We start from the raw sequence: 18350 nt of genomic DNA on the forward strand, positions 1-18350 counted from the left end.
AGCCACAGCAGCGGCCTGTAGCGCGACAACATGCCGTCGTCCCTGAAGGACTCGCTTGAATCCGGACTGGACTTCATTGAATACCTGGGAGACAGAGCCTCAGCGAGCAGCAAAAAGGAGCTGCGGGAGATCTACAACTCTGAGTTTAAGGGCAGGTGAGGCCGCCGCATGTGTCAACGTCTCAGCTGTATTTGTTAGACTGGACTGTGTGACCCCCCCTCTCCTCTCCTCTCCTCTCTCTCTGTCTGTCTGTCTTGTGTTGCCATGTTTCCAGAGAAGGGATAAAAGACGCCAACTTTTACAATGTGTTTTATGCTCTGAAGAAATTCAACAAAGTCCACGTCAAAAATGGGAAAATCTACATCAATGGCAGACCACAGGTAAATACAGTTACCTCTGTCTAGTTGCTGAGTGTGGAGATGAGTCTGAATATGTTCTGTTGTTTTTTGTGTGTGCTGCAACTACGGAAAGAAAAAGAAAAAGGAGCCAAAATGAGGAAGCATCATGTTTTTCTCTTATCTCTGCTGCAGGTGCGAGTGTACTGTGACCAGTGGAGGAGGCCCCGGGCCCCTCAACCTCAGTCTCCCAGCTCTGACCCTCAGAAATCAGAGACGCCTACATCCTCGCCGTCCCACTCCGCCCCGGTGACACCTGTGCTGACCCCCAAGAAGAAGCTGGCCACAGAGGTACTCCACAAGTTAAAGGTGGACAGGTGAGTCCAGGACTGTGGGCCCTGTGGGGGACACTGATAGAGCCACAACAATTAATGGATTAAGTGATTAGCTGATATAATCAATTTTGCATTTGCTGTTTCCACTTTGACAATTCCAAGGGTGTTTTTATTTCTATTATTGAATATCATTGAGTTTGGGTTGGGTTCAATATTTTCATACATTTAACAAACATAAGGAAAAAATGATTAATGCAGACAATAATGGGAAGCTAAATAAATGAATGAAAGTCACTGTATTTTGCAGCCCCTCAGACATGTTTAACAGCTTCACTCTTAACGACAACAAGCTCAAGTCAGGTAGATTTTTACAACCTGTCCCATTCATAAAAAAGATTAAATTTGACTCCTCTGGGGCAATTGTACAACAGTGACAAAGCCGGAGCTCTGTAACACGTGAAACATGGAGCTTTGTGATATGTGTTGAGTCAGACTGCATTGTAGAAACAACAGCTGTTCCCAGAGGTGTTACGGCAGAGGGGTGAAGAGGCTAGGAGAGGAGTGGGAGGGGCTGTTTTCTCATGCTGGTGGCTTTTGAAGATGCGCTTGGGTTAGTTTGGTTTGCACTTTTGCAAGAAGGTTCAAACCTGGCTCGGGCCTTTCTAGTGTGTATGTTCATGTGTCTGTGAAAGCTTCAGGCTAAAACGAGTGAAAGTCATTGTTTTAGTTTCTATGCTTAGGTAGATGGTGTGCAGTTTGAAAGAACAAGACATTGGCACAATTTAATTTCAGGGGACTGGCAACCCTTCCAGTGTGTACCCTACATCTTGTCCAATGACAGGTGGGGCAGGTACCAGCCCCTCTGCAAAGGATAAATGGGTATAAACTAGGGTGGCAGTGTGATTCATCAATTGATTATTCGGTCCATATAACCGCAAACATGCATGATGTATTCAGATAGCCAACCTTGTGTGAGCAACTGTCCAAAACCCAAAGATGATGCAACAACTACATTTTTTTTTTAAAGGGGGAGGGGCAGGTAATCTCTTGTTGAAAAGTTGAAAAAAAATTTTTTTTTTCAAAAATGTTGATCAACTAATCTATTAGATGATTAATTGTTGCTACTCTGGTAAAGCACAGCAGATGAATGAATGGATAAGAGTTCCCTGTGGGGAAGCGTCAAACCCTGATGAGTCATTCTGCGGCTGAGATCCTATAAATTTCTCCTAATTTTCCTTATCACAAAGTATTCTTTTTAAAGAAATAGTTGATGTCATCAGTTGTCATCTCTGTCCTCGAGCAAGGAAGAATAATTCAGATCACTCGGTAACATTAAAAAAAATAATTGATTGAAACCCTTGAGGAAAAGTAGTTTGTGTGTGATCCAAATTGAATTCTTACCCAAACAATTGTCACATATTTTGGCTTTAATTTCACAGTCGACAGTTTAGAGAGGAAAGGGCTTGAAAGTGATGGCATATAAGTTCAGAGTTAATCTAGAAAAGCTATAGATACATGATATGTGCCATATGTCAACCACCAGGATTCACCATCAATTGATAATAGCATAATACCATCCTGCAGCTTGATCCTCTGTCTCTCTCTCACAGGAAGATGCTGATAGCTGACAAGGGCGGCATCGAGATCACCTCAGACCCCGTGGCGAGCGGTGGAAAGGTCCAGTTCACTGTGGAGCGTCTGAGGGAGTTGTTTGTGGTCAAGTTCCTCATCGAAAACAAGGGCACCAACTGCATCTACTTCACCTTCTACACTGCCCTGCACAGGATTCGCTGCTTCACTCTGGAGGATGAGAGGAGAGTGACCAGAGCCTGTCCTCTCTTCCTCTGTCCTGGTGAGAAGTCTTTTTCTCTCTCTGAGTTGACAGAAAACATACTGAAGTGGTGCTTACAGCCCCCTCCTGCTTGCTTCTTCCCTTTCTGTCTGCAGGGGAAAGCTATGAAGTCATGGTTCGGTACACACTGAGTCATTATGGATATTTCCCTGCCACAATGTACTTTGAGTTCTGCCCAGATCTTCCTGGATCTGCGCCCTTCTGCATTGTGAGGGAAATGGAGGCTAATGCCAGAACACCACTGGCTGTGGAGCTGGGGCCCGTGGCTCCTTACAAACCATTTCAGTTGGTCACATACAAGCCAGTGGAAACAGTGATAGTGGAGGGAGTGCCTCCTGAGAAGTAAGTTAAAAATGAATTGTAAAACACCCTCAATCTCACCATATAAATTAACCTAAAGGAATTTTTATGACCAATTATTTAAAAAGACGCCTTCTTACCGCCTTAAAATAAAAATGATCCATCTTCTATCACAGACCCCTGTTCAAGTGTTTGATCTGGGAGTTGTTTGAAGCGATTTTATTCACTTTTAATTGAAATTGATCAACAAACTGACCCAGACCAGCCACTGGTATTGTGCTCTGTTCTTGCTGAATACAGTAATAATGAGTATTGTGTTGTGTTTTTTCCTCTGCAGCTCTGTTGTGCAGTATCTAAGGACAGCAGTGAAATTAGGAGACTACAGGTACCCTCTGTACCTGAAGGAACTGGCTAAACAGAGGATGGAGGACTCGCAGTACCTCTCGCCAAATGCCAGGCAGAAACTTCCATCAGTGAAGTGAGAGAACTGATGACAGATAACCATGCCTTTGACGAGTTATATGAATGATCTGCTCTTGAACACGATGTCTGCTCTGCCGTCTGTGTGTCCAGAAACCTCCTCCACTCTTCCCTGAAGATGAAGAACTACTCCCACCGATTTCACCTGCTGCTGCACCTGGAGGAGATCCAGATGGAGGTGGACATCAGGAAGTATGACCTCCGCAATCAAACCATGACTCAGGACCAAAGCAACAGAAAACTGCTCACACTCAGAGTGAGGAAATCTCAATCGGAGTACATTTAAATCAGCAACAAAAACTAAGTCACTAGAGTCAGAAAGTTGTATTAGACTAGCAGGAACAAATTAAAAAAGGTAACGATGTGTTACCAGTGCAGCAGCAACTGATTACAAAGATATCGTTCTGAAGTGGCCAATGTCACATGGATGACAATACTACAGCCTGCAGTAGACCTGCATAAAGATCCTACTGAAGTACCTACTGTATGTACTACAGTTGTGAAATATGTTCACAAAAAAGTCTTTAAGAATTAAATAATTCAGCTTCAAATTCATTTAGATTGAGCCTCTGTATATGTCAAGGTTTTTTCTCTGTGGAGACAGATTGTCCATGTGTTCATCAATCATATGACATTCATGAACATCAGTCATATCTGAGTGAAAACTGATATAAACATAAGAGAGTCCTGGTGAATCCTGCCCAAGAACAAAACTTTGCCTGACTGGTTTTCACACAAGGCCTGTTGTCTTGTTTCTTTGCTTCCTTTCAATTACTTTTTTTATTCTTGTTGCTTATGATAATAATGATAATAATAATAGTATGTAGTTGGCGTCTCAGTGCTTGCTGATCTACTGTAAACTCAAAAATGATCCGTGATTGAAACTTAACACAGAGCAATGTTGATATTCTGCAACAGGTTCCTGGTGTTGCTGAGAATCGGCCGTCTGTACTTCGAGGCGACTGTCTTAGGGTGTCCAAATCTGAGGACACAGTCCAGCCCATCACTGTGTACAACGGATACGTTCACAGAGTGGAGCTGGATAGTGTGAAGCTGGGCTTCTCCAAGAGGTAAAAACTGGACTAAGGATTTTTTTTAGTTGAAAATCCCAGGGGAAAAAAAAGACTAAATCCACATGTCCCTCTGTTTTTCTGTTGCTCTGTCAGGTTGCTGCAAATATTCATCAGCAATATGAAGTTTAATGTGGAGTTTACTCTGAACCGGTTCCCCTTGAAGCTGCAGCATCGGGCGGTGGACCTGGCAACCAAGCATCAGCTTGAAGAGGTGCTGTTCCCATCTGGAGCAGCGGTGGCCAATCTCACCATGCCTAAACTCAGGTCTGGTTCCTCAAACACACAAAAATCATGCACACATGAAATGAAAGACACAGTGTTATTAATACACTTTAAACACACAAACCCAATCATCCTAAAATAGTGTATCCCACAGAGAAGCTGAAACTATCTGGCATCAGTGATACAGTATAAGACGATAGGAACTCTAAGTGAGGAGTGTGTGAGGTCTCCCTGGGTGCTCATCCACCCTGCTCACTGGAGTGGCTCCTCTCTTTGGTTAAACTGACCTCAAGTAGATGTGGTGAAATGTTGTGTTGGCTGAGGTTCAGCGATACAAAGCCTTGTTTTGTGGAACAGTCAAAGTTCAGCGTTATCTGCTCAGACCTGATAGTAACAGACTTATGTCCTCTTATCTGTTCACTGGCTACAGAGACTAATTTAAACATGAAAGGATTTCATTTAAACATATCCCAAAAAACATCTCAGTCTCTATTCAACATCCCTGTTTAAGTGTTAAATATATCACCAGTGTGCAATCTGCCTGTCACATCACTCTACAGGATGTTTAACCGTCAGCTGGAAAACAACCCAGAGCAACATGCTGCAGTCCAGCGCATCGTCGCCGGCTCGTCCAAACCAGCTCCTCATCTTGTGTTTGGGCCGCCTGGAACTGGAAAGACAATCACTCTGGTTGAGGCTATGAAGCAGGTATTAAACACAACGTGGACAGTTCTTACAAAGCACTGAATTGACCTTTTTAACACCTCAGGGAATGTATTGTAAAGACATATTTATAGTGTTAAAGTTGAATTGAAGTCAGAGCTAGAATATTTTTCCTTGCCTTCTGCTTAAAGCAAAAATCTGGTTTTGGTTTCTTCTGTGTGATGATAGAATATTAAATATTTTCAAGGTTTTCTCAGACAGAAGAAGAAAATGTATGACATCACCTTTTGTTGTTATGGTTTTCTTGTTAACAGTTTTCCAGTTTCCAGTTTTTTTTTCTAAGCAGCCACCAAGAAATAATAAGCAAATGGATCAGTTATGAAAATAATCTTTATTTGCAACCAGGTTCTCTCTTCTTTTTTTTTCTTAATGCGTGCAACCAATTTGTTTTTGTTTTTAACCAGATTTTAAAATGGTTATCATGATCATCTGTCACCAGCCATTGTGTTATAGAGAGCCTAAGCGGAAGCAGGAAGTAACGGCGCCATGGGACCTCAACTCTGAAAAACTCGCCATAGAAATGAACGGGACTGAAAATTTTATTTCGTGATCTGTTTGAATTGCGCCATGAGAAAAAAATATGTCCTCTACCCGTTTAAAACGTCACGTTTCATGCCGAGAAATCAGCCGTTTATCATAAAACGGCAACAGAAGAATGTATTTTGTGTAAAGACCGCTCCACGGACTACAGATCTGTGTCCCACAAAAAATACGTCACCAACTGACACGGGAAAGGGCGGCATTTGGTGTGTGACGTCACCTACGCGACTTGTAGTCTTTCTGGTTACGGATTCTTCTGAATTTTATTTTACAATAGTTTAACAACAAACTGCTGATTTCTCGGGATGAAACGTGATGTTTTAAACAGGTAGAGGACATATTTTTTTCTCATGGCACAATTCAAACGGATCACGAAATAAAATTTTCAGTCCCGTTCATTTGAATGGCGAGTTTTTCAGAGTTGAGGTCCCATGGTGACCATTACTTCCTGCTTCCGCTTAGGCTCTCTATTGTTTGCTTTTGTTGCTATGGAGACACCAATGTGAGTCATATCAGGTCAGATCAGACCCCACCCAGAAGAGACAGGTTTATTTAGTCATACAATGAAAGAAGGGGCAGCTACAAGAGGGGCATTTATTTATATTATGTCATGTTAAAATATGCAAATCAGGGAAATGAATAATAGGCTGTAATGGGTGTCTAAGATCAACCAAGTGGTCATTCCAGTTCCCAGACAATTTCAGTAATGCTTAAATGTGTTATTAACATGCATGATTATACAGTGGTTTCCTAGACTTGACTGCTTAAAACAACACAATTGTTCATATGTCAGTAAGTACTGAGTAATGAAATCCACTCTGCTCGCGTTGCCAGGTCAGCAAGGCAGATCCGTCAGCTCACATCCTGGCCTGTGCACCTTCAAACAGTGCATGTGACTTGCTCTGCGAGAGACTGATGGCTCACATGGATCCTCATCAGGTTTACCGCATGTACGCCAGCAGCCGAGCCCCCAACAGTGTCCCGGCAAACCTGCTGGTGAGCTTCAGCTGCCTTTCCCTTTATATGCACAGGATAATCCATTTACAGGCTGCAAGCCAACCCAGGTATCAATCAGTACGTTTACATGACACTTGAAAAAACCGAATTATTGCCTTAATCCGACTATAACTGGACAACTGAAGTGCATGTAAACACCTTAGTCCGACTGAAATCGGAGTTGAGAACTCCGATTAAGACACCCAGATAATGCGATTGGAATTCGATTTTCTCCGTCATGTATACACCTTAGTCGGAGTATAACTGGACAATGCATGTGCGCATGCTCCACAACCGTAGAGACGGCACAAAGTGGAGCAGAGAAGCCGCCCAAACCCGGCAAAGTAAAGAAAAAAAACCAACATCAGCGCCGATTCAATGCATTTCACACAGCGCGACCAGCAAGAGTGTTTTATTTAAAAAGAGAGAGAGAGAGACAGAGAGAGAGAGAGAAAGGAAGCCCGTATCCTATTCTCAGCGCGCATCCAGCCCAGACTGGCGCGTCTGGTCGGGAACTGCAGTTGAGAATTTATTATTAAGCTTATAAGTTAAGTATAAGTTGTTTATATTCAGCTTTTTACGAGGTGACAGAAAAGTCAACAGGACAGGAGGCGTATTAACCCGCTGAAGCAACGGGTGACGCCGCATGAGGGGGCGGACCCCGTCAGTTATTCGGTTTTTTCAGTTGCATGTATATTGAGACAAGGACAGAAGTCCGACTTGACGCCAAAATCGAATTTTGAGCATAGCTCGATTAAGCTCTGCATGTAAACGTACTGATTGTTTGTAAATTGTCCTTGAGCAGATTTGAACCTTCCTGTGGCAACGAGTAATTGTATCTTATCAACATAATCTTTATCCGTGTGTGTGTTGGATCTGTGATGTTTTAGAGTGTTGGCAAAAAAACTGAAGCCGAAAGTAAAGATGTTTACATGTCAGTAACTCAAGCAGGTACTGTATCTCCCCGCATCTTTAGCAGCTTCCACATAATCACAGTGTTCATCAGTGAGTTTACTGGCTTGAACTGAATGGGTGACTGATTACATCTGTTTTTACAAACAGGAGGTTGACCTTGAATGTAGATGAAGTTTGTTTTTTTCACTTACTGTCGAATCTTCTGGTTCATCTAGAAACATAGCAACTGGGATGAGAAACAAGACGGCTTTGTGTATCCAGAGAAAGAAGTTCTGATGAAATACACAATCATAGTTACAACTATGATCACAGCTGGACGGTAAGAGCCAGTTTCTTTATGATTATCCTCAGACATAAAAGATGCTTTGATTCTTTCTATTGTAAAATTGTGTTTTTGTTGTGTTTGTGTTTTCAGACTTGTGTCTGGAGGAATCCCCGTTGGTCATTTCACTCATGTGTTTGTGGATGAGGGAGGCCAGGCAGTGGAGCCGGAGTGCGTCATTGCTATTGCAGGTAAATCTGAATATCTGAGTCATCATTGTACCAGTGTAAGTTTTTGTTTTCAGTAGAATCTTTAATCTTCAAAATCCCACATCCTTTTCAGTCAAATTAGGAACAGGTGTATTTTAAAGATGCAACTGAACAAGCCGATCTGACATCAGACAGGATTTCTTTCTCAGATATTTCTTTGAGTTTAATGAAAAAATCTTAACCAAAATTTTAAAAAAAATGACATTAAAGGTAAAGTTTTCACACTTTAAATAATCAAATTATATTTCAGACTATGCCAAAGTTCATCAATTACAATAGAAAAACAACAATTCCTCTATTTATGGACAGTTCTGTGAGAGAGTGGTAGAGCGGACTGGGTCACAGCCTCTCTGCTGGTGCAATTCATAAGGTCAGGGACAAAACTAGGAATGTGAGGAATGTGGAGGACAACGCTTTGGGTTTGTAAATATGTCCATTTTTGCAGTTGCAGCCGCAATCTTGCTGATGGCTGTGGGAAGTCTGTGTAGCTGTTAGACTGGTGATTTATAGACCTTGAACCTGGCTAGCTGCAGATTTGTCTCTGTGGGCTTGTCACACAGGTCAAGATTTCAACTGACACTGTTAATGAAACAGATTTGTCTTGCTTCTCACTGGGGGACTTGCTCTTTCGGTGCTGCAGGTCTGCTCAACCCAGAGCAGGGTCAGCTGGTCCTGGCAGGAGACCCCAAGCAGCTGGGACCGATCATTCGATCTCCTCACGCTCTGCAGCACGGACTCGGTGAGACATCGCTCTGTCTTGATGTACACCGTTGTACTTGGCGACCGTGTTAATGTGTACAATGTGCTATTTGTTTGTTTGTTTGTTTGTTTGTTTGTTGGAATGATCTTCAGGGCTTTCTCTGCTGGAGAGGCTGACGACAAGCAACAGTTTATATCAGAAAAGTTCAGAGTCCGGACACTTCGACACCCGCTTTGTCACCAAACTGCTGCGAAACTACAGGTACGTCTCTACCCGTCACGCCCATCTTCCACAGATTTAAATGAAACTCTTGAGCTTTTTGTTTTCTCGTTCTTACTTAGGTCTCATCCTGCCATTCTGAAAATCCCCAACCAGCTTTTCTATGAGAATGAGCTGCAGGTGTTCGCCGACCAGTGGGACCGTGAGGCTTACTGCGACTGGGAGTACCTTCCCAAAAAGGTCTGGTGGCAAGGACATTTTAAATTTTACAGAAAATCAGACATTATCTCAAGATCTAACTCATCCTGATTCACAGCTAAGAACTCTGAAAATTAGATCAGTGCCTCCACATTCAATATCTGTACTTGTCATATTTTATGACTGACTAGTAATCTCTCTGTAGTCCCTGAACTTTATGGAAGTGCAATAGTAAATCGCATGAGTGTCCCTGTAATTGTAATTAGTGTCATAAAGCATCAAGACTCATTATCTAAATGAACTGGAGACAGTAACCAGCTTTAGAAAGGCACAGGGAGCAAGACAAATATTATTAGGACAAATTAGATCTCATTAGGGAAAAGAAACCTAGTTTGGAAACAAAAAAAAAGGCAAAAATGAAATTATATTAAAAAAAAATTGAAAGTCTCAGTCCTGGGAGAGCTGTTCTGATCTTTTAGGATGAGGCGTAAACAAAACACACAAATCACCAAACTGCATGTAAACCACATGGCTAACAGTAACATGGCAGCTGCCTCACCCTCACATCACTACAGGGTTTCCCAGTGATCTTCCATGGAGTGATTGGGAAAGATGAGAGAGAGGCCAATAGCCCGTCTTTCTTCAACGTTTCCGAGATCGAAGTTCTGGTCGACTACCTCACCAAGCTGATGGAGACGCAAGGAAAGAAAGGCCTACCCAAACTCTCCGCAAAAGACATCGGCATCATCGCCCCCTACAGGAAACAGGTGAGTGCGCATCTCGTGTGTGTATGTATGTCGTAGATGAGGAGTAAAAATGTTAACCGGTCGATATGATTGCTTCTCTAACAGGTTGAGAAAATCCAGAAAGCCTTGAAATCTGTCCCAGCCCTGCGCCCTCTGAGTGATCTCAAAGAGCTCAAAGCAAGTAAAATGGAAATGGAGCAAAAATTGAGGAACCCCTCTTTCCTAAACTGGCCTAACAACATTTTTTGACCGTTCCAGGTCGGGTCTGTGGAGGAGTTTCAGGGACAAGAGAGGAAGATCATCATGATTTCCACTGTCCGCAGCAGCATCAACTATGTGAAGATGGACAAAGACTTCAACATTGGATTCTTGTCAAGTGAAAAGGTTTGCTGCAGCCAGTTGGATCATTACATTTGTTTTGTCATTGTTTTGTCATCCAGCTTTTAATTTATTTTCTTTCCATGCTCTCTGCAGAGGTTCAATGTGGCTGTGACAAGAGCCAGGTCTCTGTTGATCGTTGTGGGAAACCCTGTGATCCTCAACAAGAACCCCACCTGGGAGAAGTGAGTCAAAGCTGGACACAGGAGATGTGTTAGCAGCGTTAGGAGACAGAACAATCTCAGAAAATACAGCAACAACAGCATTTTCTCAGCTGCAGACACAGAGTCAAGAGACATTTGTTCAAATGTGATGTGATTTATTGAAAATGTTTTTAATTTTTTCCCCAAATTCAACACTGAGCTCTTGTTGTACTTCATTTGTGGCATTTCATTTGTGGCATTTCATTTGCAGGTTCATCAACTACTGCATCGAAAGCAAGGGTTACACAGGATTTGACTTAAAAGATGCAGACGATGAAGATGAAGTTGTGTCGAGACTTGCAACTCTGAAGATAAACGTGGATTCTGAAAGTTAGTGCATAATATACATATATACTGTATATATGTTATGTTAGCATATAAGCACAGTGTCACTGACACAAATTACCTCAAGAAATGTAATAACTAGCTACAGTTGGAAAAAGTGCTGAGTTAGTTAATTACATATGAAGAAAACAGGTCTGTAATGGCAGCTATGGTCGTTTCCACTTGAAACATGACTTTTGTGATTTTGTTTGTCATTTGTTGTGTGTGTCTCAGGTCCAGTAGCAGAGGAAAGCCCCCTGCAGCAGTACGTGGACCCAGGATGGAAAAACGAGCACTAAAATCTCCTTTAAAACAACACACACTAAACAGTTATTAGTGAAATCCTTAAAAGACTTTAGATTTGAGTACAGGGTACATAACCTATTTCATTTTCCCCCTCTTCGTGCAAATTGGCATCTATTCTTTCAGAATATATCATTTTCATAAACTTTCTAAAAGCAACTTGCATATTCTGGTGCAATAAACGCTGCTCTGTTTTTGATGACAATGCTTAAGTGAATCAGTGAATCTTTGGTCTTTGACATTTTGCTTTCTCTCTTCAGTGTCTTATAGTTAATAAAGCTGCAGCTTAAAGCAGGTTGGGTCATCTTTAACACTGCTGCACAAAAGCATTTCACTTAGAAATGATAGTAAAATCTCTCAGGAATTGATCACTGATTGTCCTACTGGTTATGCACTGAATTAGTTGGTCTCCATTTCTTTTTTTCCATTTCTGATTGGAGTGAATAAATAAAAGGATTTGCACATTGTCATAACTGACCATGAAACCATGTGATGTTTTCTGCTAGAATTGACCGATGATGACACGTCAGTCTCGTCTCAAAAATAGTTTATTAACAATGTCCATGTTCACTTCAGATCAAACATTCACCACAACACCTTTCCGTTTACAAAGCATTATTACAATGAGCTTTTATAGAAATCTGGATCCTGCAGGATTTCAAATACATCCAGAGAAAGAGAAAATGTACACAACACTGCGAAGAAGCTGTTCCCAAAGACGTGGGCTGCTTTCGTGTGTGCGCATGTGTGCGCATGTGTGCACACTGTAAAGACCCATGGTTTGCTCATGCATGCATCAACATAAGGACAAGTTTTGATATAGCGCAACATTATCTGCATACACATTAACAGCTGTATTGTACATGCTCTTTGTAATAAGTTCTACACTCAGCCCTCTGCGTTCATCACTACACTGTGCTTCCAGCTGTGAAAATTATTAGACTATGATCTTTGCCGACCTCTAATTCCCAGGAATTTGATGGCATTGAGCTTGTTGGGACCCGTGAACACCATGCCGCAACTATGAAGTCGTAAAGGATCTGAATCTGTTAAATCTTGCCTCATCAGTGTGTGTGTGTGCTATTAGTTGTCCACAATAATGCATAAGTTAAAACGTAGTATCTGCCCTACAAAAATCTGAGGTAACAACATTTATATGGTGCTTTTGTGTGATTGTTATCAATGCCCCCTCTTCTCCTTAAAATAAAAACAACTAAATTCACATCTATACCTCAGCTGAGCCGTGGAAAACACGAGTTCCTCCACTGGATCACTCACTTAAAGCATATGTGCTTGGCCAATAGAGAGTATAAATGCGTTATATTATAATACACAGAGACCTTGCCAGCTTGTAGGTTTGGTTCCCATCCTGGCATTGTCTGTAGGTTTCATGCAACATCAAAGATATTGTTTCGCCACACGCATATCAACATCCACCCTCCTCTTTACCAACACTAACATGCAACCGAGGGAATGTGCAGAACATGGAAGAACAACAGAGGTGGAGAAAAGGAATGCAGTGGAGAGTCTGTGCCTGAGGACAGTCGCTGGGGCCTTTCAATCACTCTATATCAAAGCCATTAAACGTTCAGGTCAAGTTTACAATCGAGCGTTCAGAGAGGACACGTGAGCAGAAGCTGGGACCAGTGAGTGGTCTCTGATGAGTCTGTAAAAGCTTCAGCAAGAGTAATTAAGAGTAAACCCTCAACAGTCTTCTGCTCCTTTGACTTTTCTTTTTTTTTTTTTTTTACTTATACTGGGCATAAAATATTAACTGTTTCATTCAAAGATCAACAAACACTGATTAAAGATGAAGATGGACCAATAAGCCTGATCTCCATCTTGTTGAATTCTGGAAATACATTTCTTGGCAGCTCTAAAACACCAAAGAGCATCTCTCTGACTGCAGACAGATGAAATGTATAATGTTCTTAGTTTGTAATTTTTCCATGACTCTTTCTCAATGCAAAGCTGCATGATGCAAATTGGTGCAATCAAGCTCCTCTACCCAGATAATGAAGATGACAAATCATCCTACTTATGCTGTGAGGGAAAACACTTAAGTGAACTAATGACACCTTCTGCTATTTTTCAAGCCATCCAAAGATCTGCACTTCGTGACCACATGTCAGAAAGGTCGCAAAACAAGGGTCAGTCAGTATCAGGTTGGCATAGTGCAGCTGGTCTATCTGGTCTGGGAGAGAAACAACCAAAGGCACACCAGACCAGAAGAAGGCACCAGGGGGAAAAACAAACTCCTCACACACACAACTCAGCTCGGCTAAAACACGCAAAGAATGTTGTCCGACTGGAAACGTCCACACACGACAGGCTAACAGCTCTAATAAGAAGACATCATTTCCATGACTGGGCCAACCCGTCCGACACACACGACAGATTCCTACAGTGGGCGTGGCCGGCTCCTTTGCATTGCAGCAGATGAAGAGCTTGAACTCGGTCACCTGCAATAAACAAACAAGGGAGGTTCCAACAGACCTTTGCCTCCATGTCATTAGTGTTTCAGCTGTGTCATCTCCCTGTTGGTCCTAACAGCTATTGTGCATAGTTGAGTCATATTGGCTTGTGTCTCGACTGGCCAGTTGTCAACCCCTACATCTAGGTCCACTGCACAGATAAGCAACACTTAACAGCATGAGGGATGCCCCGTGAAGAATCGGATGTTAATTCTCATACAGACGCACTACTTTGCTGACCATTATCACATTACATAGACAGCCACATTCTTTATCCTCGATGTGAGTGGACTGGAAACAGAGAATGTCGAGGGAACGCTGGAAAAAAAAATGACACAAGCAACCATTTGTTGTGCTTGACAAGTTGTCAACAGCACTGAAAGCCTTGGTTATGGCTTTTGCTCAGGTTTCACAATGACAACACTGTGTAAAATGAGCTACAGTACAATGGAGAGGCCCTCAGCTGAAATGTTAGCTTGCTGACAAACATGGAAAGTAGATGGTGGTGTACAAACTTTAAAAAAAAAAGAAAAAAAAGGCACTAGCGCTTATGGTCATCAGGTCTCTGTCACGACGACTTCTACCATGATAAACAGAACTGATATAATATGACAGATAATACTTATTCATGAAGACTTTATACAAGCTAAGAAGGTTGCTGCTCGCCCGAGCTTGTTGAAGGACAATATTGCATACAAATATGTGCATCTATCACTGCCTCATTACATTACAAATATAAAGAAAAAACAAGTAGGAAAACATTCTATGTGTAAAGACAGCTTTCTGGGGGAAAAAATGCAAATCAACAAGGAATTTTAAACATCAATTTCTAACCACAGTTGTAATAGAGACAACGTCCATATCCTGTATTAGCTGTGTTTGCATTCAATTCATCTGCTTGCCTGTTATCGTGAAATGAGAGATACAGTACAAAGATGACATTTGGTAAAAGGTCAGTCCTTTTTCATGTATTATGTGTTTTTTTTTCTCCTGTTGGTCAGCTGACTTTGCGGTGTTTGAACTGCTCACAGCAGCGCGCAGCCGCTTCTCTTCTTGCGCTTGCGGACCTGCAGGGCCGCTCTAGTGGCCATCTCGAACACTTCCCGCACGCCGTCCTTGGTCTTGGCGGAGCACTCCAGGTAGCCGAAAGCACTGATCCTGCCGGCCATGTCCCGGCCTTCCTCCGTCTTCACCGGCTCCTGCACAGTTAGAGATGGACTTTTATTAGGGACTAAAATTTTTATTTTATACTTCATAATGTTTTGCATACATGATTACCATTATTACCTGAAATAATAAAAGAAGTGATAAAATAACCTGGTTTATTAAACCATAGATCAGGAATGTATATCATAATAGCATATTTTGCCGTATAGTTCAGTGGGTTGAGCTGGTGCCCCATATGCAGAGGCTACAGTCCCGGTTCGAATATCAAATCTGGTGCCCTTTGCTGCATGTCATTCCCCCCCTCTCTGCCTCCCCATTTTCTGTCACTCTCAGCTATCCAATCAAGAGATCATCTTGTAAAAAGATGATTATTAAGATAAGACAAGTCTAAATAAATAGAAAAAATATAGTAAATTAAATTACATTACATCATATTATATTATATTATATTATCTCAAGCTCTTTTATGTGAGCCTGTCATTTGACTCGGCTCTTTCTGCTACCAAACAGCTCTTTATTTTGTGCTTCATTTGGATTTTAATTCTTTTTGGCCTTTGATATGGAATTACTCAATTATACGCAACCTTCCAAAGTATTACCATTTTACATAATCATTTTTGAACAGTCCCCTAAAAATGCAAATAAGATCAATTTGATGTAGGCCTACCTGTGTTTTAAGTTTTTAATCTGCACCTAAACCTCATCACACAGACGATCAACCAGCATCGTCACAGCTTTAACATGTTGCGCCCTCAGTGTCTGCGTGACCATGTACATCTAAAACACTTGAACTGATGACTTAGTGCTACTCTTTGTCAGAACAGTTCCTGATTTCTACAAAAAGGAAAAGCTGACAGTGGTGTCTGAAAGAGCTGGAGAGCTTTGTCAACATGTTCCTATTATCAGCCGGACCTGGAGACAGACAGACAGAAAAAGGCCCACAGTGGCACGACATGCTGTTCTGTGATACAGAAAAACCAATATGTTGCTGTCATTGTACTATGACTGAAAAAGCCAGTGGAGGCTTTTTCAGAGTGTGGTAGGATTATTTATTTTTTAATTTTTTTAATTTTCAGGAATGGCACAAAGATGTCATTGTTCATCTTCTATTTACGTTCTATTAAAACAAATTAGTTTCCTTTCGACCCTGTTTCATAACTTTTTTAGTAAAAAAGCACTGATTCATAATTTTATGTGATTTTCCATGTTTGCACTTTCTTTGTCAACCCTTTTTTTACTTTATCACCCTTTCACCTCAGGTTTTTGTGTCATTTTCCTCCACATTGAAAGTCTAAGTCTAAGTCTAAAATCTAAAATCTGCAGTAAATGTAACACGTCTAAACATCAGGCGCAGTTCAGACAGACAGACAGACAATGGCACTGCATGGACCAGACAAAGACACTGTTCTCTCATTCACTTCAATGAAACCACAGCATTAACACAGTGGGGGTGCCACTGCAAGGGACACCAACAACAACAACAACAACAACAACAACAACAACAACAACAACAACAAAAGCCTGGCTGATCCTGGGTCAGCTTCTGCCACAACAAAGAGCAATGCATCGTCAATTTAAATACATGCAAGCACACAGTCTTGGTAGATGACTGTGCAGTTCTTCTGGTGCAGTGTTTGCAAATGACTTTGGTGATTTTTAAAAAAAATTTGTACTTGTAACCCAAGGCAACACACCTCCACGGCCAGCTCTGCATTAACACACGGCTGTTTCTAGTCTGAACACTTACCAAAGTAAGATTTAAAGGTCACGAACAAGGGGCATTACTAATTCACATGGGACCTCACACATGAAATCTCATGAAATGTACATTTCTCAGGCCTTTGAGGGATTGAGGAGGTGCCTACTTGCTCCTCCTGACTACCCCGATCTAGAGTTTATTGACCTCCAGAGGCTTCCGTACCTGCTTCATCTTGGCCAGCTCCCTCCGTGTGTGCTCATCATTCCTCAGGTCCTTCTTGTTCCCCACCAGGATGATGGGAACATTGGGACAGAAGTGCTTCACCTCGGGCGTCCACTTCTCAGGGATGTTTTCTGTCCCGGGAGAGATGAGAAGTAAGCTGAAATGCTCAAGAGGGGGGGCTGCTTTAAAAAGGGGACAGGCGGTGCAGAACCACCCTCCGCGGAACACTTCTCATGATGGATGGCTCTGCAGGCCGCTCCAGGCAAAGATGTTTTTAGCTGCACTAATCCTACTTCCCATCAAGTCCATTAAGGCATTTAACAAACAGCTTGCTTGGCTAATATGAGCTGCCTTGATTCTGTGTTTAAAAAAAAGCTATGGTAAACAAAATAGCAGTTTTTTAAATCTGTCATACTGTGTGATTATCACATATCCACTGTCTGCACTGTTGCCATCTTAGCCAGGTTCATCTAATTTAACTGTTCAGATAAAGGTTTTTCAAATAAAATAAAAACATTATAAAATGTTCTTTATGAAAAGCGTTTTATAAATTAAATGCATTATTATTATTATTATTATTAAAATAGGCTACTGTATGCCAGCAGTTTCCTACCTAAACTGTCGGGGCTGTCGATGGAGAAGCACATAAGGATGACATCTGTGTCCGGGTAGGAGAGAGGCCTCAACCTGTCGTAGTCCTCTTGGCCTGCAGTGTCCCACAGGGCCAGCTCCACCTGGGACAACAACACAAACACCTCATAAAAGATGGGAAATATGCAAATACATGCATACCCAGGCACATGCACACATATATACTGTAGACTCTGCACATGAAGGTGGATTCATTTAGGTTATTGTTCTGTGATTCATGCATAAGTATCATATTGTTGACAGTTTTGTAACAGGACGCTGCCTTTAGGGCTAATATAAGAATCAGCTGTTTACCCAGAGCTCATGTAATGTTGCTCCTTGTTCCAGATGAATAAACCAACATTTAACCAGTCACGACATCATTAGCTGATGACATTTCTTTTCTTATCCACTGAGAGCTGTGACTGTTTTGGAAGATGGTGTATGAACCTCGAGGCAGTCATTTTCCCAAAGGGCAACGCTTTAAACACACACAGGAAGTAAATAATGTTCACCTCAATTAACCTGGGGACATTGTCCTCTTCCACTTTGATCATAACATATGATTTGTATGTTTTACCTGAGCTGCTTTTTGTGTGTGTGTATATTTCACTGTCCAGATATTTGCTTCTCATCAGCTAATCAGAGCTTCATGGGTCTGTCGTGTTGCCAGGTTTGTGGAAATGAACTTGGGGACTGGCCTCATCCCATCACACCACTGATTAATTCAATTAGGGAGTGGGAGATTACTGAGCATCAAACTAGATACCTTCTGTCCCTGCACG

The 18350-nt window shown here is 41.8% G+C and overlaps 2 protein-coding genes across 3 annotated transcripts in view; one reads left to right on the forward strand and one right to left on the reverse strand.

Annotated features, from left to right (window-relative positions):
• Window positions 1-12583, forward strand: mov10a (Mov10 RNA helicase a). 2 transcript variants are annotated; one of them, XR_015035852.1, is made up of 22 exons: window positions 1-155; window positions 275-380; window positions 531-712; window positions 2281-2522; window positions 2618-2864; window positions 3160-3300; window positions 3396-3558; window positions 4221-4372; window positions 4469-4639; window positions 5158-5305; window positions 6695-6856; window positions 7987-8090; window positions 8187-8284; window positions 8943-9041; window positions 9155-9263; window positions 9344-9461; window positions 9995-10186; window positions 10271-10346; window positions 10424-10549; window positions 10640-10728; window positions 10958-11076; window positions 11305-11578. XR_015035852.1 is itself a non-coding variant. In XM_085776974.1 (22 exons), the coding sequence occupies exons 1-22, from the start codon at window positions 31-33 to the stop codon at window positions 11367-11369; spliced, it is 3030 nt and encodes a 1009-aa protein (XP_085633100.1). In that variant the 5' UTR covers window positions 1-30; the 3' UTR covers window positions 11370-12583. The 2 variants fall into 2 exon arrangements, 1 of the variants encoding a protein (XP_085633100.1); XM_085776974.1 differs by having other exon boundaries at window positions 10271-10342; window positions 11305-12583.
• Window positions 11904-18350, reverse strand: part of LOC146987695 (rho-related GTP-binding protein RhoA-D) — a 16292-nt gene continuing 9845 nt past the window's right edge. Inside the window, exons 3-5 of the mRNA XM_085776975.1 lie at window positions 17549-17669; window positions 16936-17066; window positions 11904-15046 (exon numbers count right to left, since the gene is read on the reverse strand). Of these exons, the coding sequence (XP_085633101.1) occupies window positions 14873-15046; window positions 16936-17066; window positions 17549-17669 (426 nt within the window). The 3' untranslated portion in view covers window positions 11904-14872. The remainder of the gene's footprint in view (window positions 15047-16935; window positions 17067-17548; window positions 17670-18350) is intronic.

Source organism: Trachurus japonicus, chromosome 5 (genome assembly GCF_045865225.1).
Source record: "Trachurus japonicus isolate A0001 chromosome 5, Traja_1.0".
Lineage (NCBI taxonomy): Eukaryota > Metazoa > Chordata > Actinopteri > Carangiformes > Carangidae > Trachurus > Trachurus japonicus.